Source organism: Olea europaea, unplaced genomic scaffold (genome assembly GCF_002742605.1).
Source record: "Olea europaea var. sylvestris unplaced genomic scaffold, O_europaea_v1 scaffold456, whole genome shotgun sequence".
Taxonomy (NCBI): domain Eukaryota; kingdom Viridiplantae; phylum Streptophyta; class Magnoliopsida; order Lamiales; family Oleaceae; genus Olea; species Olea europaea.
This window is the reverse complement of record NW_019262870.1, coordinates 69,514-92,869: the sequence shown is the minus strand read 5'-3', so window position 1 is coordinate 92,869 and position 23,356 is coordinate 69,514. Positions and strand designations below refer to the sequence as shown.

General features: G+C 31.9%; 2 protein-coding genes across 4 annotated transcripts; both read left to right on the top strand.

Annotated features, from left to right (window-relative positions):
* The first annotated feature begins 7,908 nt into the window (after positions 1-7,908).
* On the top strand, positions 7,909-10,844 carry LOC111388139 (F-box/kelch-repeat protein SKIP11-like). 3 transcript variants are annotated; one of them, XM_023012817.1, is made up of 2 exons: positions 7,909-8,247; positions 8,969-10,844. In XM_023012817.1, the coding sequence occupies exon 2, from the start codon at positions 9,055-9,057 to the stop codon at positions 10,396-10,398; it is 1,344 nt and encodes a 447-aa protein (XP_022868585.1). In that variant the 5' UTR covers positions 7,909-8,247; positions 8,969-9,054; the 3' UTR covers positions 10,399-10,844. The 3 variants fall into 3 exon arrangements, with proteins under 3 accessions (XP_022868585.1, XP_022868583.1, XP_022868584.1); XM_023012815.1 differs by having other exon boundaries at positions 7,919-8,247; positions 8,966-10,844; XM_023012816.1 differs by having other exon boundaries at positions 7,919-8,247; positions 8,944-10,844.
* An 11,102-nt stretch (positions 10,845-21,946) lies between these two features.
* Positions 21,947-22,858, top strand: LOC111388127. Its single transcript, XM_023012803.1, has one exon. It carries the CDS (start codon positions 22,031-22,033, stop codon positions 22,580-22,582), a length of 552 nt encoding a protein of 183 aa, XP_022868571.1. The 5' UTR covers positions 21,947-22,030; the 3' UTR covers positions 22,583-22,858.
* Positions 22,859-23,356: the final 498 nt, after the last annotated feature.

Genomic DNA, 23,356 nt, shown 5'->3' with positions numbered 1-23,356 from the left:
CATCTACATCAACAGACACAACCATCAATAAAAGAAGTCCAAGGGAAAAGAGCGGAATCACTTGAAGAAAGTTGAATTCTGTTTGTGTTTTTGTCTGATACATCTGAACATTGTTGCAAACACTTAATATGTAACTTTTTATCACTGCTCAGTGCTCGCTGACCATTTTTTTTTTTTTTTTTTTTTACATTGGTGATGGGATATGTATTTTGCAATGGTTTAAGTTATTGTGCCATGATTTCTTTTCATTAATAATTTGTGTTTATGAGTAAATTTGTTTATCTTGTGATGGGCTATTATGTTTGTCTTATGAATTTGTTGAATTTACCTTTATACATCTTGCTGACAAACTTGTTAAATTTGTTGAGAAATATATGTGTTCAATTTTTTTGTCTATGGTAACACGAAGCTCGAACACTTACAAAAGGTTTGGTACTTCAAGCGTTCCACATTAAAAATGTTAGGGACCTTTGCTGCACCGTTTTAAAAATGTTTGGACTTGTGTTGCACGCGGTAAAAAGGATTTGGGCCTTGGACTGCTTTTACTGGATTGGTCAAAATTAGTCAAAATTCTAATTTTTGGTCAACTAATTGGCCTTTGGAGGAAAACCGTCTAGGGGTCCTTATGCCTCATATTTATTAGAAGTTCTGAGACGTAATTACTAGGATTTAAAGGTTTGGAATCGCGTTGCACATTTTATAAAAATTTAGAATCTCTACTCCAAAATTTCCATTAATATATATTTTTAGTATATAATACTTCGAAATTGACAACCCTACAGCTTGTTTGGGAGTGATTTTTTGCCCCAAAAAATTGATTTTTTGATCGTTATTTTATTATTACAGCCATCATATTTGATTTCTTCTCTCACGTGTGGGTCCCACTTTTATCATAACGATCAAAAAATCAATTCTCAAAATTACTCCCAAACATGCTCCTAATATGTAACCGAAAAGCAAAAGTTAAAAATTAATTGTAGTCCTACCATGACAATTAATATCATTGTTTCTAATTAATCAAGATAAAAAATTTTGCAGATCAAAATAATTTGTTATGACGTGTTGATAATGTCATCAATTTTGAAAAAAAAAAAAATCCTAGTTATTATACAGTTAAAACGCGTAATTACGCTGATCGGCAAAGGACATTCATTTGAGAATGATTCATATATAAGCAAATGTCATTTCAAGAGAAAGTTTTGGAAAGGTGGATTATGAACCACAAAGAAATGTATAGTGCTGATTATTCCACGTAGTGGAAGGAAGGAATTTCTAATAAATTGGTCATTGACTTTAATTCACAGAGGACTCAAAATTAGTCACAATTAATTTGAGTGTTTAAAGTGTGATTTTGTTTTTAGGAAATTTAACTTGGTAAATAAGTGTTGATTTAGTCGAAAAGGGGATATAAATACATGTAACTTCGATCGAAAAAGATTATTTATTAATATAGTGAAAGTAAATTTGACTAAAACGGGGTAATCCCCGTTTGATTCCCATTAAATTCAATTACATTACATTTTATTTTTCTCTTTCCTATTTTCAACCACACAATCTTCAATAAAATAATATTACACGTAAATCGAAAATTTTTCCTTCTTTTTCAACCACTCATTTTTTTAAAAAATACTATTCCCTCCATTTTCATTTTTAGGTAATGGGGTCAAACAGGGGCGAAATAAGATTTTATTGAGTTGAGTTGCAAAATTGGGGATCAATGCTGTTTTAAATTCTTTAATTAATTGAGAACCAGATTCTAATATAAATATTTTGATATTTATTGGTTACTATGGTGCATGTTTATCTTCCTTTAGATCTCTCTTCTATTGTTAACACTTTGGTTGCAGAATCAACTTATATACTTAAGCATATTCAGTCTTTCTTTTTTTTTTTTTTTTGAAGTTCAAATTTTATTTATTGTAAATATATGTATATATTAAGGAATAATTATAAAATAAATAAATGAATTTCATCTTTATAAAACTTTATGTTTTCGAAATAATCACTCCATGTGATATAATAGTTGATTAAGGTCTCTTTCTTGATCACTTACTTATAAAAATATGTTTGACACAATAGCCGTTCAATTATTTACTATAAACATGAAAAGCAAACCTATAATCATAGGGTATCAAGTTCGCAAAATAACAAAATAACAAAACTTTCATAGGTAAGATGATCCAAATATGATTATGCTTTAGATTCAACAATTTATTTGATCAATTAAGGGTCCATGTGGAATCAAATTTGAAAGAGGATCTCATTCTCGACTTTTACTTTTACATTTTTATTCCTTTTTCAAAATCGATTTTGCGCTAACCGATCGGATGGATTACTATTTTTGGCCATGCAATATAACCATATCATAGAAGTATCACCTGGTAAAATCGTTTTTTATCGAGGTTTTAGCTTAAACTCTTACCAAGTCATAGAAAAATAGAGGGTTTTTCATTTCCATCTGGTTTATTTATGTTATTCACTAAAATTTTATATATATCTAAAGAGTATGAAATTATGTGAATACGTAACGTAGGAATCATCTTATATATTTGTGTATAAAATCAACTTAGTTATACGATTTCCCTTTCATTAGAAAAGGGCAGTTCATACTATGTGAAGGAACTAGCGCGAGTCCTAGCTCGGGAGTTCAATCCCTCTTCAGTGCTCGAGCATTCCAAAAAACTCAAATGGACATATTCGATCATAATGTACACACAAGACTATCCCATATAGATAATCTAACTGTGGAAATGTGATTCACGATATCTAATATTCTAAACCACCATATTAATATGAAATTAATACATCTAAACTTAGTTGTCCATAATCAATCATTATGTGAGCTCGAGTCAAATTTTGCTTTGACAATATATATTGAGAGAACATGCAAATTATTCTCAACCTCCAAATTATTAGGGAAATTGTACTTAATTATCAAAACTGTTTGTACACACCTAAAAGATTCAACCACTAATTAATAATATGTCCAAACTTTAATTAAGATATGTGGATGATTTTAGATTGTAAAATTGGAATACCCCCCAACCAGGCCACATCCAAACTTTTTTTTATCCTTTAACCAAGTTATAAGAAAATCAATTTTTGCGACAAAAAAAAATCTATAACAAAATCACACACTATGAATTATCTGTAAAATTGCGATGATCACGCTGACTTTAAAGGTCTATAGGAGATATAGAGGCGTGCTTTAGGCATAGTTTCAGGTCTTATCATAAATAGAATGTAGAAGAAAAAGTCATTTAATATGAACCAACGAATTCAAAGTAAAAGAATGGGTGCATTTTAATCACTAATAGCGACATTATCTCTTCAAAGTATTTAAGGGGTTTGTGTCATTTTCATGAAAGTGGTTGTCCAAAGGACTTATCTTTGGGTTTTGTTATCAAAGTCGGTTGCTTTAAGTTGGCCAAATTCACAGATTTCTCTTCAACTTGTTGAATACGATATAAAAGCGCGTAATTTACTCAAACAAACATGCACAATAAATATTTGACACGTTGAATTGAACAAAATTGTTAAAAAATACTAATATTAAAAAGAATGTATGGGTTGTCATATTCAATTTGTCATTGCTGTTTATTTCAGCATATCAAATACGCGTCAAAATAAAATACATATGAATGTGCCATTTGCCTAACTATATTTTTCAAATGTATTCTCCTAATTAAGACGGAAAGAAGAACACAAGGGATACGTCTCTTCAATCGACCCTTATTCTTGGCTTTTCATGCTATTTGACTTCATCCATATGACCAAGAGAACGCTTATATTTACACGGTCAATGAATAAAAAATGATATGCATCTAAGTCTAGATTTTTTTACCAATTAATTTCGCAAAGGGGAAAACTTACAATTTATTTTCCCCTTTTTTATTCTTCTAAAGTTGTTAAATTATATTTTAAAAAATGTATCTTTTATTAAGTAACTAGTTTTATCTATATTGACTTGAATGATAATGGAGCTCATGGATATAAGTTATTCCTTCGAGTGAGATAATTCCGAATCCATTTTGTCTTCGAACAATGATGCTATAAGTAATATAACTACGAATCTCATGAAAAGTATGATCCTGATTCGAAATGAACGCTGAATACATGTTTAATACATGCAAGTTGGACAGTGTTTGCAATCGCACTTTTTAATAAATATTTATATTATGAGATTCAAAGTTGATGAGAATGAATGATTTTGCGAACTTTTATTAGATTTCTAGCCAATAAAATCTTCTCTCTCTCCCCCTTTGAGGGAAAAAAAAAAAAGAGGCAATATGGTGTTAGAAATATTTTCTTTTGGGAAAATTTGATCTTAATTCCACTTTATTTGTAAAAATGGGCCCTTCTGACAGATAATTCCCACACTAATATGGCATCATGCTAAGGGCAAAACCATACATGTCACATGGGAAGTCCCGCTCTCCACCTAGTTCACTTTCTTTATAGCACCAAAAATTAAAAATTAAAAAAAAATGAAAGGAGGAATAAAATAAAAATAAAAATAAAAATAAAACACAACAACAAAAACTAAAACTAAAACTAAAACTAAAATAAAGAACTAATAAAGCCAATTCCAACATCTCATTCACATTTGCTTGCAAGATATGATTATCCTTCCTTTATTGTTCCTTAAATGAATTGGATTTGCATAGCATCTTGTTATTCTTTTAAATATCGTACGCTTTCTTTCTCGTCCACACATAATTGAGTAATAGTTAAAAAGACATATATCCCGAGTCGTTAAATGCAAAAGAATAACCTACATACGCATCTATGCGAAATTTAAGAACAAATTCTCCATCTTGGTCAAAATGACATACTCATCTCGAACACGAATCAACTTCCTTTGTTGTTTCTTTTTCCCTAAATGAATTGATTTTGCAGCGTAGCTTGTCATTCTTCTAAACATTGCACGTTTTCTGTCTCGTCCAAATATAATTAATAACATATATTCGAAATTGCTAAACATAAGAGAATAACCTATGTACATATCTCAAACTAAAAATGCGAAACTTAAGTACAAATTATCTCTCTCAATGAAAATGACATACTCAACTTGCACCCTATAAAACATTGTAATGTAAGTTTGTTATGAGTTGGAATTAGCTTTCTCACAATCCAATAATGCTTCACATGTCCACATGTCTTTAGACAAGTGGTTGACACGTGGAGGGGTTTTATTGGAAGAATGATGCCTCGATGAATGTGGTGAACAAGTATTAGTGCATGCCAGAATCCTTGTGTTTTGTTATTCTATTTTTAACACTAATTATATACATTTATACGTACTCCAAACCCGATCATGTGTGCACGTGCACGTGCACGTGCCCGTGTTTAAAATTTTCTCAAGAGAAAAGGGATAAAAAAGGGAAACAATTTTTATTTTACTTATTAAACAATACATACGAGTAGTTGCAGATATACCGTTTCAATAATCAAAGGCAAATTTGGTATGTCTTTTGAAAATGAAAATCTGCTTATTAGACTAAGAAACTGATTTTGAAATTGTTTGGATATTTTTCCGGAAGTGATTCGTCTGATTATGAGAGTTTTGATAGAATAGCTTCATCGAGAGACTCGTTTGCACGGAGAAGAAGCTAAAGGAAAAACTCTGTCGAAAGAATCCTAAATAAGCGGAGTCATTCTTTAGCAAGTTGGTTTTCTTGATTAATATAGGTTAAGTAGTGATAATAATACCGCATGACATTAATTTAATCAAAAGTAGAATTAAAAAGATTAATTTTAATTTCCTAATTATGCCTAAATGGGAAATAAAGCCGGCACAGGCGGAAATTCTAACACCTGTAATCCTACTTAATTAATTTTTCGATTAAAAGACACTGCCCTTAATTAATTATTTGATATTAGTATAAAAAAATAAAGGTTTTGACAGAGATTAGATTATAAAATTAATAATTATTAATTAAAATAAAAGATTAGGTGCTTTAGGCGACACTGTTTATGATTATTGTTCCCACATGTGCCGGAAAAGTGAAATCCACCACCGCACGTGTGAGCTGGCTAGAAATCGAAATGGGTTATTTTAAAAAGTATATATATTTATATTTTTAAATATTAAGTCAATAGAATAATTAAAATTTGCTTAGATTAGATGTTATCTTTTTTATTAGGCAGCGCCTAATACTACAAAAAAAGTTGATTAGATCAAGGTCACCTTTTGTGATTGACCCAACTAATGGCGCAAAGTTTCATTTGTTAATGATTTAAAATTAAGAATAAGAATTGAAAAGGCCAAAATAATTATAAAAAAAAAAAAAAGTTTACCTTTTGGGGAAAAAAAAATGAAAATTTTCATCAATGTTACACATATACTTAGGTTTAATTTTTTGTATGGCAACAATAATTTCAATAAAAAAAAAATGCAACTTTTTTTGTACTCCAATACATAAAAACCATGTTAGCTTGACGCGAGAAGGGAAATTTCAAAGATCAATTTGTAATTTATGAAAATGTTGGATTATTTTTGTTCTAGTATTTTTTATATAATGTAAATATGGGCGTAAGCCTAGAGGGTATAAATTTATAATGATTACAATTTAATCATACACTAAAATTATTCTCATTTTAAGTGTGACATTCCTTGATTTCGGGTGATTATAGTTGATCTGTAAAGAAATAAATTTCAAATTGATTATAAATGGAATAAATAACCAATATATAAGAGATTGAGTTATTCATCTTAGTAAGGTTAGTATGTCAACGAATAACTTGAGATAATGCTTACATTTCACATGTTGTTTTAGAAAAATACTTGGTGGACTTAGAAATAAATGGTTTGATTTTCAATTGTATTTATTTAATTCTTCAATTGACCCCCAGTATCTTGTTGCAAACTCTAACTACCATTACCAATATACATTACCATCACCATCATCATCGATTTGCACCACAAATATTAAAGATCAATGCTATTTGTCATCATGATCACTATATATAGCAATACAATTGCATTAAATAATAAATTTAGTTAAATGTAGGGACATGAGATCCATGTTATGGGATATATCATTCAATGTCATTTGAACATGAAGATCTATTATCATGACGATAAATAGTGTTACTTAATTAGAAACTAAACATTATTGATGCATTTTGAAACCCCCTGATTGCTCGGCCATATCACTGATCTACTCTATCCATTGTCAAAATACATATTCACGGTGGGTGGTTTTGCTGGTTTGTGCTTATTGGGATTGGATTCGGATTCGGATTCAGATTCGGATTTGGGTTTCGTGGCTTTTATTGATTTTAGGCTAAAATTTTGTGGTGTATGAAATTATAGCATTGGTAGATTGTGGAAATTGAACATAAAGTAAAACAATGTTACTCTTATAAAATGTTGATTTTAACTAAAATTTACATAGTCGTCTAGAGAATCCTGAACAATTTTTTACGTTAATAATATTAGTAGTAATAACTAACAGTAATTTAAATAGAGTGAAATAATCTATACTTAGATACAAAATTGACGGATGATTGGCATAGTAAGGAAATAGATAATAACTAAATCAATTATAATTCTTTTTTTCTTTACTGAATTCTCCATTTTTATTATTATTACGAATAATTTTTCATTCCCCTTCACTTCGCCGCATCCACATGTCTTTCAAACTAAATTGACATTTTTAATTCCTATTTATTGACTTCACGAGAATTTCACTTTGGAAATGTATATAGAGCAGATACTGCCAGAAAATAATTTATATATAATACAAAAATAATAAACAGGTGCGTTTAAATTAAATAAAGAAATAAAAAGGAATTTTGACTCATTTTTGTGCTAATAATTCTTTATGGTAAAAATAAAAAAAAATAAAAAATATATATATATATATATATACACACACACACACACACACACACACAAGGCAGGTGGGGTGGTGGTTTGATTGGGGATGTGTGGGTTGGGGTTGATAAAGGGGGTCCTCAAAGAGTATGCCCCAAAGCCTAAGCCAAAACCCAAAGCCTGAGCTTTGATTTGCCGAGAGAATCCAAAGGATTTCTCTTAACAATAACAAGAACTCGAGCTTCAGACTCTCTCTTTCCTTCACAATACACACACATATACATATACAAATTCAGGAAGAAGCATATACACCAAAGCATTTACATACATGTATACATACAAATAGAGAGAGGGAGAAGAAAAAGGGATTGTTCCATTCAAGAAATTTCAGTCAGGTCCTCCTCTTCTTGCTTCTTATCCAATATGTGAGTCTCCTCTATTGCTAATTTTATCGTTTATGTATTATTTCTCTTTGTCATTTTTTGTTTAAGTTAGTTTATCTGCTTTGTTACTTATTTTTATGATGCTTAGCTGTGATGAAGTTTGTTCTTAAACAGCATTAATAGGTTCAATCTCAATTCTTATTTAATGCTATTGGAAAAACAATGCAAGACTGTATTTTTATTTTTTTAACCTTAATTTTTTGTATATTAAAGAATTTGGTTGCAGGTTGTATTTGATCTGAATTTTTGAGATCCGGGTTTTTTGTGGAGTTTGCATGATTCATTTGATCAGAAGTTTTAATTTTTGTGGGTTTTATGAATCTGGCTGCTGTCATTATTGATGAATTATGTAGTTTAAGAAGTCTTTTTGAACTGTTGAGTTGTAGAATATGCTGAAAGATTGTTTTTGAAATTGTTAAACGATCTAGTTTTGCCTATTGTTATTGAATTCGGATCTGTGAGTTTTATTGGTGTAACGTTCATTTTTTCCAAATACCGGGAACTTGCTATATTGATTCATTGGCCTTTTTGATTGAAAATTTACTTTGAATACTGATAGTTATGAAGACACTGAATCTAGATAGACTTTTTTCCATTTTTTCTGTTTGATAAATCGATAAATCCTTTGCTTTGCATTGCGATTTTCTCTATTTTAACATTTTTTTTCGGGGTTTCCAGGCATATGGTTACCTATTTTTAGCAGTGAATTGCGGCCATCTGAAAAAGAGAGTGGGATATAGATTGGATTTATTCGAAAAAAGAGGTGCTTCCTTTGGTGCCATAAGGAACATGTTGGAAGATAGAGCTTGTTTGGTATCAAGGGACTATCGGAGGACTTGTGAGCAAGAAAATAAGTGGCATTTCATGAGTTACCAGCTTGAAAATTTTGAATTACAACAAGGTAAGCGACCATTAGAAACAAAGGGAGAGGAAGCTGTCATCAGAAAGGTGTCTCAGAAATCTGGGTGTCAATTGAATACTGCCTTATCAATCGGTGGAATTCTAATGCCTCCTGGTGACAATTCTGATAATCAGCAACATTCAGGGGATAATTCTGATTCCAGTTCCCTGATTCCTGCTATTGGCCGTGATAACTCAATTAGTTGTCTCATTCGGTGCTCCAGAGCTGATTATGGCGCTATTGCAGCTTTGAACAAGAGTTTTCACTCACTCATTAGAGGTGGTGAGCTGTACAGATTAAGGAGGAAAAAAGGTGTGGTTGAGCATTGGGTATATTTTTCCTGCCAGTTGCTCGAATGGGAAGCCTTTGACCCTACTCGCCGTCGATGGATGCATTTACCTCTAATTGATCCTCGAATGGATCCTAATAATTGTTTTGTGTTTTCCGATAAGGAATCTTTGGCAGTTGGCACTGAGCTTCTCGTTTTCGGAAGGGATCTTATGTCTCATGTGATATATAAATACAGTTTGCTGACGAACACTTGGTCTTCAGGAATGAGTATGAATGCACCTAGGTGTTTGTTTGGATCTGCCAGCCTCGGGGAGATTGCAATATTAGCCGGTGGTTGCAATTCAAGTGGTAATATCCTCAGTTCTGCAGAGCTCTATAATTCTGAGGAAGGAACTTGGAAAACACTGGAGAAAATGAAAAAACCAAGGAAGATGTGTTCTGCAGTGTTCATGGATGGAAAATTTTACGTAATTGGAGGAATTGGAGGAACTGATTCGACGCTTCTCACATGTGGAGAGGAATATAATTTGGAAACAGAGACTTGGACTGAAATCTCTAACATGTCCCCGGTGAGGACTGGTGAAGCAAGGGAAAATGACACACCTGTTACAGCTGAAGCTCCACCTTTGATTGCTGTTGTAAATAACGAATTGTATGCTGCTGATTATGCAGACATGGAGGTGAGAAAATACAACAAGATCAGTAAGGAATGGGTTACTGTAGGAAGCTTACCAGAAAGAGCCAATTCTATGAATGGTTGGGGTTTGGCATTTAGAGCATGTGGCGATAGGCTTATTGTAATTGGAGGGCGTAGAACTTTTGGTGGTGGATATATTGAAGTCAATTCTTGGGTTCCAAGTGAAGGTCCACCACAGTGGGTTTTGCTTGGTCGAAAGCAATCTGGCAATTTTGTTTATAATTGTGCCGTGATGGGATGCTGAAGATTTATATTGTGGTGGCATCAAGTGTACTGCCTTGTGCTGATGGATACAAAATTGTTTTCAGGATGCACTGAAATTCCTACTAAAGGTTAATTTGTTTGAGGATAGGAAGAATTATCTGGCTTTACTCAAGATTCAATTGAATGTTTTCTTTGAGATATTCTCGAGTACTATTTTTTAAAACTAAAGTGATCTTCAGTTCAAGGAACATGACAAGAGAAAGAGTTCCAATAATAATTTAAGAGATAGGTTGGTAGGTTTCCATTAGCGTATTCTGAAGATTTACCTAAAACATCATAGATTTTTGTGTTTTTGTTTCATAATTCTCAATTTCTTTGCATATTGTCTTGAAGGCAGAAAATAAGTCTCGACATAGGAACACCGCATTTGTAATGATCACAATTATTCTCTCAATTGATGGACTATAAAATTCTGTTTTTCTTTAGTTATTCTTCGTAGATATGTAGCAGCTTTCTACTATATTCTTTATTATGGAGTTTCTGTTTTTTGCTAAATTTGAATTGTCTTAATTTCTGGCAAATTTTTACTAATATTCACTTTTTGATAGTCAAATGATTTAAGGCTTTTGTATCTATTTCATTTACCTGTCACATCAATGTAGCATTTCATGGAGTGTCTATAAGAGGATAGCTGATGCTTCATTTATAATGTTGGATAAATTTATTTTCTTAAATATAGTTTATGTAAATGTGAAAGATTCAGGATAAATGCACATTTATGATTTATCCTTATACAGTACCGGCAATGGTGAATTCTCTATTTCTTTATTTGGGCGACTTTTGTTCTGAATGTATTTCATTTGACAAAGATTATTCATTTCACTTGCACTGCTCATGAAGCTTTTCCTGCTGAACAGATTTGTGTGTGAATTGCGAATGTAGAAATTGATTGTCCTATAACTTCATATGTATCTGCGTAAAGTGGCTGTTTGGTTAAAGGTGTTTAATGAGGTATGATGTGCTCGTTTCCATTCTCATTGAGTGGCTGCTGCAACATTAGTATCTTGGACAACATTATCAACTGATGAAGAACTACTGGATTTTGGTGAGAGATTCTTTTTATTTGTTTGTATATTTCATCTTCAGTAAACCTTGAATTGGCTAATGGTTGCTATGCTATATGTTCAGGATTCAGGAATGAGATTCGGAAAGCAACTATATCAATTTTATGAAATAGACTTGGCCAGTTTCACTGGAAAAACCAGGAACCAGTCAATCAGCAGATATTGAGCAAGAAACTGGAAGAGATCATTGACAACTATCATATCTTTAAGGCCTCCAGTTTGTCAGCAAGAGTCGAACTCGGCCAAGATGTCAAAATGTGTTAGGTTGTCACTGACTCATGTCATCGTGCAGCTTTGGCACGATCTGAGCATAGCCGACCACTCCAACTCCAGAGGCCATTGAGCCATGAGGCCACCCAGCTGCCTGGCGGGGCTTTTTAGTTTTTTTATGAAAATAAATATATATTTTGAAAGGCTAAAATATTGAGCTATGCTATTCAAGATTAAAGACTTGCCTCGACTCTACAATTGCATAGTCCAAGCCCCAAGAAAATATATGTGGTTACATATTTATATTTTCGGGCAATTTCAAAATTATATTGAAAAACAAACTATTTCTAAAGCTACTACAAAACCTTTTTTGTTTGGAAAATATTATTGTTTTTACAAAAATACTGTTTAACTTTTCAAAATTTTTTGCTACACTTTTTTATAATAGCTGTTACAAAAATATAACACGTGTGATACTGTATATTACACTTTTTTATAAGATGGGTAACAAATACGCTATATTTTTATAACACGCATAATACATAATATTTAGATTACACATAAAACACGCTTTGTTTAGCTTCATTGTCCATTTTCATCATCATTAATGTCATCCCATTACCACCAATACGCATTATCACACCATCAAAAATCACCACAAAATATGCCATCATTGAAATCACCACGATCAACGCCACCCAATCCCACCAACATTGCAGACCATCGGCCTCGCCACCACACCATCACCACCAACACATTTCACCACCACCACCTTTACCACCAACCGCCATAAATCAATCATTATTAAAAAAATAAAGTAAAATAAAATAAAAATATTCACAAACATTAAAAAAAATGAAAAATACAACAATTTAAAAATATTTATATTTGTGTTAGTTGGATATTATTTGTGTTAATTGGATGGCCTTGACGGTTAATAATGAGGTTATGTTTAGAAATGTGTTAATTTATAACTTTTGGCTAGATGGTGCTATTTAGTGCTTACTATGACGAAAAAATGTTTATTCAATGATATCATATTATTGAGCAAAGAGCATCGTTCAATTGTCGTTTAGGTTCGAAAATTTTTGTATAGAAGAGTGAATTACTTAAGTTGGTGTAACTAGATTGAAAAAATGTCTTACGAGTTTATTTTAAACTTCAATCACTTAAACATATATGTGAGAATAGTTCTGGTGCAATTGAATTTATAAGAGTGAGTAACTGGATATATGTTGATCACTTTCATGATATATAAAATTGACGACGAGATTGAAAATAGGAATTGATCATTTGTTAGTGGTTTGAGCCCAACTACTCCTCCTAATAAAAGGTTAAGGGAAAAAGTTGTCACGATTTGAAGCTATCCTTTAAAAGATCCCGAAGGGGACAACAGAAAAAAAAAATCCCCAAAAAAAAAAAAACAAACAAAAAACAAAGAAGAAGAAGTTTGAAATAGGTATAAAAAATTGTGCATAAATCAGAAGACGCATGTAACCTGACTAAGTCTCGGACACTAAATATGGAGATGTGGATAACCAATGAGTTTGACTTGTTAAGTGTGAACTTGAAGGATGGGACTCCCCCTCCCAAAAAAAAAAAAAAAAAAAACCAAACCCGAAAGTAAAGTAAAAAGTGAATTGAGAATAACCTTCAAAAACAATCCCCCTGGAGATTGTGTGTATCTCATGAATGTGAAAGGGAGTGAATTGTCCAAATGGTCACTAAAACTTTGTAAAAAGTTTTCAAGTTGTCACTGAATTTTAAGAATTACATAAATGGTCACTAAACTTTGCAAAATGTTTCTAAGGGATCACTGTACTTTAAAAATCACCTAAATGACCACTGAACTTTGCAAAAGATTTTCATGAGGTCACTGAATTTTAAAAATCACCTAAATGGTCACTAAACATTGCAAAAAGTTTTCACAAGATCATTGAACTTTCAACACTGGGAAACCTTTTACAAAATTTAGTGAATATTTAGGTGATTTTTAAAATTCAATGACCCTGTAGAAACCTTTTGTAAAGTTCAGTAACCATTTGGACAATTCACTTTGTGAAAGGATAAAATTTGACATTGATGGTCGAGGGTTGAACCAACTTGATTTTTTTCTCTTTGTATAAAATCTCGACTATATCTAGGAGATGATTAAATTTGACTATTAACACACACCAATCGAGCATCGGATAAGTTGGAAAATTATTTTAGCGGCATTGTTTGGAAGCTTATTGTGAATTGGTTTTTGAAGTTTTAAACATTAGACAAATACGGCAACCTATCATCGAAGTGAATCTTTGTTTTCACGTGCTTTTGTGTCAGAATATTTGCGTAGATGATTTTGCTTGAGTCCAGCAAAAGTTTAAGTACGACGTTTGATAAGCACATTTTACACGTTCTATAGGCTCTTAAACTTGCATAATATCGTCGGATCCCTGAGGCCGACTTCCGTCCCTGCTCGACGAGTGAGTCTTGCAGTCAAGCTCCCTCCTGCCTTTGCACTCGAGGGCCAATCTCCATCCGGCCCGAGTGGATTCTATTTAATTTAGAGCACGTCTTACTTTTATAGGTTAAACCCTAACTTAGAGGTGAATGGAGCATAAAGGAAGAGAACTGGACCTTAATTGGATCTAAAATGATAAAATTGAAAATCTGTTGGGAAGTTTGGACTTGATCGGAAGCTTTGAAAGTGTTAACTAGATGGATTCACGAGTTCTGTGGGGCCATATTCGACATTTCATTAGAGGTAATTAAATTCATATTATAGTGTCAATTGACATCAACAGAGGCTATGCAAGATTTGACAAATACGGGTAATTAATCATTGATTCATGTATCACAATATTGGATTCACAATCCTAGTGATTTACATGATTTAAATTTACTTTAAAAAATTTCGTGCGCATTCAACGTAGTTAATTTAGTTAGTAATTTAGAAAATCAATCTTTAAAATTATCAACATAATTGTGTGTTCCCATTCATTTAGAGTTAATAGTGATTAAAGTGAAGTCATTAATCAATTTTCATAAGGCAGTATTCACTTGTCATTATATAATTTGTTAATGATCATTCTCTTGCGGGATAAAATTGACAACTATATACATGGATTTTATGTGGGCCATCCGTCTCTAGAGATGGATAGTTTGAACTTTTAAATCGAGATTACGGGTTTCAACTATCAAACTGAGGAGAAGATAGATCATTTTAATGTGTGTGTGTGTGTTTGTGTGTGTATATATATATAATCACAAAATAAATCTTGCCCGTAATCTTGATTTAAAAGGCAAGATTTATCTTGGAAGACAAGTTGCTGTAAGGCAGTGAAGAGGCTCCCTTTGGGGAAGGAGTAAAAGCCGTGTGGGAACCTGGGAACCAACAATGGCACATCCCGCGATTTACCTCCCTGAGCTGCGGAGGGGCTGAAGGTTCAGGGACGAGGATATAGTCTGGCGCAAGCTGGGACACCTCATTAAAAAAAAAAAAAAAAAAAAGTTTCATCCACAAGAAGACATTCATGTTTTGTTTTCATAATTAAGTGGGCCATAGGCCCATATATAACAACCTTAAAGTGTACAGACCAGCTGGTAGTGAGAATGAAATTTCTGTCCTATGATAAAGCGTCTCATTTGTCAAATGTCATATTCGACGTTGTAGAGAAAAGAAAATTTGCTAGTTATGACGAGTGTTTCCAAAAAATTTATGTGCATGGGCCCAACACGTAGAATAAAATTGTTGTGGAAACTTTTTCTAGAAGGGTGCACTTGACTCGTGAACATCGTTTTATTGGAGTTAATAGGTGAAAGCACATAACCGATTTACGAGCTAATGAAGATTTTATTCATAATTGAATAATACTCGATGTTTTGTGTTGCACAAATTCTAAAATTGTTGTTTAATTGCAAATATTGAAGTCGGGTCATTTTTTACAGAAAAAATTGAGTTATTATCCTATGTTAATAACAAGTGTAAATATCGATATGATATCGAAGAGTTATTGCTTACAGATGCTACACTACAGTAACAAGTCGGATTAAAAAAAAAAAAAGTGGGGTAACCCTACCCTACCACTATTTGTTTTTGTTTTTTGTACTTGCAAATTAACCAAGAAATGTACTACTGAAACATATTGTGAGGAGATTATTGATCCAATAATTTGCAATAAAAAAAGAAGTAATCATCAATCATGTTTGTTGGTTAAACCTCAGGAAAGTTGAAAGTTAAATTATTAAATTAATTTGTGAAAAACCAAATCAGTGAGATTATTATTTTAATCCATAATCAAGAATTAGCCCTAGATAATTTGATCCAATTGGGCCACCATGTTGAGTTGGTACTATGAAATCTTATCTTGACATAGTCTCTGTAGAAATCTAACTTCCAATTAGAAACCCCCATTGGAAAGTACACTATAGTTTAGAATTCTTTAGCTTTTCACTAAAAAATTAGAAAGAAATCAATCAATGTCTTTACACGTATATAAAGCATTTTAATTTCTTTATTAAAGTTGATCTCTCCTTTTGTAATTCCTCGAATGATGATTGCTGGATGCTTTAGATTGTTAAGCTGCACTTGTGTTCACACTTTTCATTGGGTGTAACTGTTGGGGGAAGGATATATAACTATGCTACAGGTATAGGGAATATTGGATGGAATTTTTACAGATCAACATTTGGCAATTTTACATTGGTTTTGAACCCAAGAATGACAACAAATGTGTTGAGATTGTCCCACATCGATTGTAAATGAGTTTGATATTTAGTTTATAAGTGTGAGGGAAAGTCTCACCTCTTAAGTTAATTTTTAAAGTGAAAGATGTCAAATACCACTCAGTACTGGCATCAGAGCCGGATCTATCAACAAGTTTTCGGCCCAACAGTCACAAAGATACGGGTTCATGTGAGGGGGAGATGGATTTGGTCTCCCGTAGGCCCCGTTATGTGAGGGGGAGACAACTTTGGTCTCTTGCAGGGCCTAATATGTGGAGGGAGATGTGTTTGGTTTCCTGCAAAGCCTAATGTGTGAGGGGAAGATTGTTGGGATCGTCCCACATTGATTGTGGATGAAGTTGGTATTCAATTTATAAGTGTGTAGAAAAGCCTCACCTCTTGAGCTAACTTTTAGGGTTAGAGATGTCCAGTACTACTCAACAAAATATACCTTTAAACATTCGGATGCAAGAATATGCTTAAAATGGGGTGAATTTGATTGATCGGGCTAGTGGTGAATTCATGAGCTTGATTTTCGATGATATATGGTAGGTTGCATTATGTCATCAGCTCGACATTATGTATCAAGTATTGCCACCATTTTATCCAAAAGTTATAATTGATAGTACAAATATAATTCACCCTACATTATTTCCCAGAATTAAGTTCACAATTCCATCACAAGCCCAGTGCGTCAAGCACACCCTCATTTCAAACATGCTCGTACATTAAATTCTCGACTGCCTAATCTCATTCAAGATTCTTCTTGATTTAAATATCACAAGTTACACTAATACCACTTCAAAACTCATTTGATTCTGAATTTGTACATTACTAGTACTTTAAACTCGTACCGTCTTCAGTCCGTCTCTTTACATAATTACATTACTAAGATAAGAAAATAATACGTCTTGCATTTAACAAACTAGCCAAGTAAGCCTAAATCACAAGACTAACATATTAAACCCAAAAGTAAGTGTAGAACCAACCACAGCCAAAAACTGGTCCGTAAGCTAAGCTGTTGATAATTCGATATCAATTTGTCTTAACATATTGTGAATCTAATCTTATATAATGTTGCCAATTAAGGACAATATGGTACTTGTTCTAGCAAGTTGTCACTTTCTGGTCCAAAAATTGCATGATTCATTCCAGCACTACTCAATGCAAAAAATTAGGTACACCATCCACTTGCATGGCACGCCCTATTCTCATATCTCATTGTTGCGTGGTCCATACTTGTACCTTAGTTTCTTATTTTCAAAATTTTAGATTTTATTCGAAAGGAAAAACGCGCTAGATAAAGTTGGTTCAATTTAATTTTCTTTAAAAGTTCTTTAAAAAATTAGTTTCAAATGGTAATAAATGTTATTTCTCAAAAAACTATTCCATAAGATGCAAAAGTAAAAGAAGAAACACAGCCAAATATATCCATTATTTTAATTAAAAAATGATCGTAAATATATTTGACAAAAATTATGAATTTTTGTTAATTATGAAAGTAAAATATTGTTAGGTCAACTGTCACATAACAATAATGATCATATACAATTATTAAAGTGTGGCATCTATGGGAAGTCATTAAGTAGCATAGAGATCCAACAAGCTTGAAATTATCAAAAATCTTAACAAATTAAATTTATTATTAATAAATTAGAGCAGCGTAGACTTCATTTTTTTGTTTTTTCATATTCTTTGGTCTATCGTTATTTCTACTAGAGAAGGTAATAAAAGTCGTGTAAAAATTTGGGGTTCTACTTTAAAAGGCCAATATTATTAAGAGAAGTAGCTCAAACTCTTATAAATTGGTCTATATTTTTATCTTTATTCGATTTTGATTATATCCCTCAACATGTCCCAAAAAAGGCAACTCTGATACCATGTAAAGATTTGAAATTTCATCTTAAAATGTCAACTTTGTTAAAAGAAGTAATCCAAACTATTATAAATTGATTTATATTTTTTATTTTTATTCGATGTGTGATGATGTCTCGTGACAACTAGGTCATTGATCACAATCACCAAATACCTTGCTAATTTTTGATCTTCTTTATTATTTTAACTTTATCTCTAGTCTTACCATATAATAAATTGATTTGCTTAAATTATGTTAGAACACAAACTTATGTATTTGGACTTATAATTGGGATTAAGAGAAGGTTTGAACATGGATCATTGGTGTGCATACAAAATGAAAGTTTAGGTATGAACCATCTCGAACAAGACAAACCCACGAAAGCATCTTATTTTTCAATTAATAATTGAATCAATTATAATTTTCAAGTATTTAATATTATTAAAATGAATTTTCTCAATCATATTGTAAAAAAATATTGTTAAATATTCGATTAAGTTTTAACTAAAAACCGATCATGACATTTTGATTTAATTATGACAGAACAAACCCACTAAAACGGCACAGTGGTAGATTAAAAATTGTCAATACAATCAAGGGAAAATTATAGCAGCGGTCCTTAATATTTTTCATTTTTTGCAGAGTTTACCCTAATTTTTATTTTGTACCAACAAAGGTCTCTAACCTTTCATAAATATACACCTAAGGTCCATCTGGACAGAAACCGTCTAAAACGCCATCATTTGATCAGGAAAATTTCTTGAATTATTTGTTACCGCGACGATTTTATTGGATATTAATTCTTTAATTTTTTCAGTCAACTGAAAATATTTTGAACGGTTTCTATAAATATGAACCTCAAGTGCATATTTATAAAAGGTTAAGAACCTCCGCCGACATAAAGTGAACGTTAGGATAAAATTTACAAAAAATGAAAAGATTAGGGAACACTGTTGCAATTTTCTCTACAATCAAAGCAAAGTACAAATCAGACGTTCATTAAATATATTAAATATTAAACTAGATCTCCAAATCTTTCCTTAATTAATTAATATTTTATTACTTAATTAATAATAAGCTACGTCGGTAAGCAAGCAACTGGATCTGATTAATTTTGGGATCATTTTAGTTAGACTGATTTCTTTGAAATGAAAAATAATTAATAATGGGAAATATTTGTTGGAAACATGCAGCGTATATATCAAACTTTTAATAAATAAATAATTGTTTAATTGTTCATTGAAGGTATTTTCCATCTAGTCAAATATCATACATTAATTAATTTCAATAGAAAAATGAGCAAGTGGATTTTTTATTATTATTAATAAATTAATTTTCTAAATAATTGTGAAGTGCCGGGAAAGTCGAGTGAAAATGCTATATTATTTTACTTGAATAGAATGCACTGGAACATTTGGAATGCAAGGGACATGACCCGTCACATTTAATTCCAAGTATTGTTTAGTTTATTTAAAATTCATTTGACAAACGTTGCAGTCTAATCTTGATGAATAATGCTGAACAAACAAGGGAAAAAACAGACCGATGTGGTAACTCATGATTGAGTGTTTTTATATTATTTTTTTTTTCCAATTTTCATTGTGCCTAGAAATGAAATTCTATCACTAACTCTGGTTATGTAACATGATTGAATCTTGATTTCTAGTGAATAATTGACCTTGGCAATGGCTCAGTTTCTTTTAGATACCAATCAATGAAATTATTATTATTATTATTATTATTATTATTATTATTATTGAGTGCCATAATGTTTTGGGAGTGAAGATTTTTGAATGTTTGAAACGTGTATTTACAGTGAAATTCATGATTATCTGACGTTAGGTAAATGCGAAAGTTGGCATTTTCATACCAAGTCCACAAAAAAATTGGATTTTTTTTAATTTGAACAAAAATACTTTCTTAAATATTAGTTGAATGGTGTTATGTCGACAGCATTAGATGCACTAAACAAATGATCACATCTAAGAAAGTTATCGTGTTTTCGTTGATAAGTCATCATATTTGATGTGTTGAATATAAATATCAACAAAATTTATTTCTGGCCTCTCATTATTATTTGTATGTATCTTGTGATTCTAGATACATAATAAGTAAATTTGAATTATATGACTTAGTCTCCAATCAAATCAATCGTGACCATCCAAAATATCCCCAATCATATTCACATATTAAAAGGTGAAAGTGACCTTGTATGTTAAACATTTTCCCTGAAATTTATGATGAATGATATTGTCGGAAAAACCTAATCCTTCATAACTCCACATTCGTGTGAATAATCGTGCAATATATACATTTGAGTTGACATCCAAAATAACACCTCCTCATATGGAGGTGAAGCCTGGGAGTAATAAAATAATCATGGATCCCACCCTCGTGAGATGAGTGTTAACTCCTGAATGTATAAATAGCATTATTGTCGTGCGAATTGTGACATCTCCCTTTAAATATTTTTTGAAAAATTGCATCACCCGTCCCCAAGTATTAATTTTATCCTCAACTTAAAAAATGCATTTGGACTAACTTATTACTTAAGTAATGAATTGAAAATAATTGGTCTATTTTTTCTTGCTTTTGCCACCAACTTTAAAATATGGCATGTTGACCCGATTGATGTGTTGATCCCAAAGGTGATGCAAGATTGAGATTTAATGACAATAATGAAATATTCAAGATCGTACCACGAAAAAAAGATTAAATTAAAGTAGAAAAAGAGAAACTAAGCAAAGGAACGATAAATTTTATTAAACCTGACAATATGGAAAAAATTACAACGACAGACAATTTGGCTTAAACTAAATTGAAAGATGAGTCACATATTTATAGTACACGACTCAAACCCTAAAACTAGGCTAAAATATGGAAATTAAGAAAAACCACGTAAAAGAAAGAAATCTGGTGCCCAAATATTATTTCCTTAATTTTGGATGCAATTGATTCCTTTCCTTTTTTTCACCTGGCTCTAATGATTCTTTCCTAAATCAAGACAACACGCAATTTTTTAATCTTTGACCAAATTTTGAGGCACCTAATTAACATGATGCACCTTTTATAGCGTGGAAATTACTTGACAAAATACAAGAAAGTACAATCCAAATTTCGAAGCACAGACCTAAACATATTTACATGGATACTTCGTTTTAATTATGAAAAAATTTTATAACTTAATTCAACACGAAATTTAATGTAAAATTAAATAAACATAATCTCGATTTAAGAAATTCACAAAGTTTTATGGCATATCTTAATATGTTAAATTAGATCAAATTACACAATACAAACACTTGAAATATTTGTGAGTTATTATAATTGTGCTCCTGTTTGGTTATGCTAAAAATTATTTTTTGTAGATTTTAATAATGAAATATGTAATTAAAGAGTTGATAAAAATTATGAATCTCATAAAATATATGACTTAAATTTTTATCAACCTTTTTAACTTAACGATACAAGAACTAAACATGATTTTGCGAAGAATCATGTCAAGTTATTTGGAAGGGATCGTGTCCAAAAAAGTAGAAAATGAAATAAAGGTAACCCTATTTATCTTGTCAAGCATCTCTCTCTCACACACACATACAAAAAAGAAAAAATTGAATGTATTAAATATTCTTATTTTCACTCTTTATTCAATTGGACCGGAATTGCAATCGTCCCTCTCCCTCTATATAAACCTTTCCAATTCGGTTCTCTCTCCTCAGCCCTCCTCCCTCTCTCTCTTTCTCTTCTGTTTTTTGTATAACCTTTCTGTGTTAACAATGGCGGGAACCCAACAAAAACGCCAAAGAGAAGAATCCCGTGAAGAAGAAGAAGAAGCAGAAGCTAGCCGAGTCGAGTTTAGTAAGCGTGAAAACTCGTACAATAACATACTCTCCATTCTTGATGATGAACAAGAATATTACCCAAGTCAAGATTTATCAGCAATTCTGACAACCCTTCAACAAGAACTCTCATGTTCAAGTACCACTTCCACCACCACTTCCACCGCCGCCACCTTCGACTTTGACTATCTTCCTGCCACCACGGAGGAAGAAGCTGAGTTAGAATTCGATTATCAACAGGACCTAGCTGCAGGAGGTGGTAGCGGTGGCGTAAAGAAATATGAAGAAGAAGAAGACGATGGGGTTAGAGTCATGAAACACCTCCTTGAGGCGTCTGATGATGAGCTTGGGATCCCTAACAGAGTGGATGAAGGGATAACTTCCGGCAAAAATCCGCCTCCTCCCTTTGCCTTTTCCGATGGACTGTGGGAGCTTGAAGATGAGACTGCTAATCACTATACAATTTTGCAGTCTGAATTTTTTATGTAGCATTTGGAGTAAAATGAAACAATAGGAAAACTTTAGGGGTATAAAGAGGAAAAGAAAAGGAAAGCAAATGGAAAGCATTTTTGGGTTTTTCATTTTGGTCCCTTATCTTTTGTATAACATCAAATGTAACCCTCTCTTAAGTCTAGAGGCTAGAAGATTTTAGAAAGTGTAAGCAAACCAAATGATTAACCATAGCTGTATTTGTCGAGGACATGTTTGGTACCGTCGATCATATTAAACTTGACCAGAATATAAAAGTTATGTTGATAAGATTTATGTAGGGTCCATTTCGCGAAGTTTTTATTTTTATTCCTACTTTTTACAGAAGAGTTTTTTTAAAAAATCATCTTAGATCAATTTTCCCCATAATCTTATCCTAATCAAATGAAGTAATTTCAAAAAATTATTTAAATATATTCAAAAGCAATTTTGTAATCTTATAAATAACTTTTGACTTTTCAAAGCATTGTCAATGAGTCTATGGGGCTATTTGAGCCCGATTTTTTCACCCAAAAAATTGATTTTTTGACCGTTATTTTACTATTTCAGTCGTCATATTTGACTTCTTCTCTCACAGATGGACCCCACTTTTCTCCTAACGATCAAAAAATTAATTCTCAAAATCACTCCCAAACAGTCTCTATAAAAAGCTTGTTTAACGAAGAGTCAAAAAAGAGGGTTATCAAGTAAAATCTATTTTATAAAACACGTTATTATTATAGTTATATTTAAACTAAACAAAATGAAATGAAATGGAATAATGAGATGCAATAG

What these genes read in the sequence shown, in the direction of transcription:
- LOC111388139 (XM_023012817.1), top strand. Translation starts at nt 9,055, where the DNA reads ATGTTGGAAGATAGAGCTTGTTTGGTATCAAGGGACTATCGGAGGACT.
- LOC111388127 (XM_023012803.1), top strand. Translation starts at nt 22,031, where the DNA reads ATGGCGGGAACCCAACAAAAACGCCAAAGAGAAGAATCCCGTGAAGAA.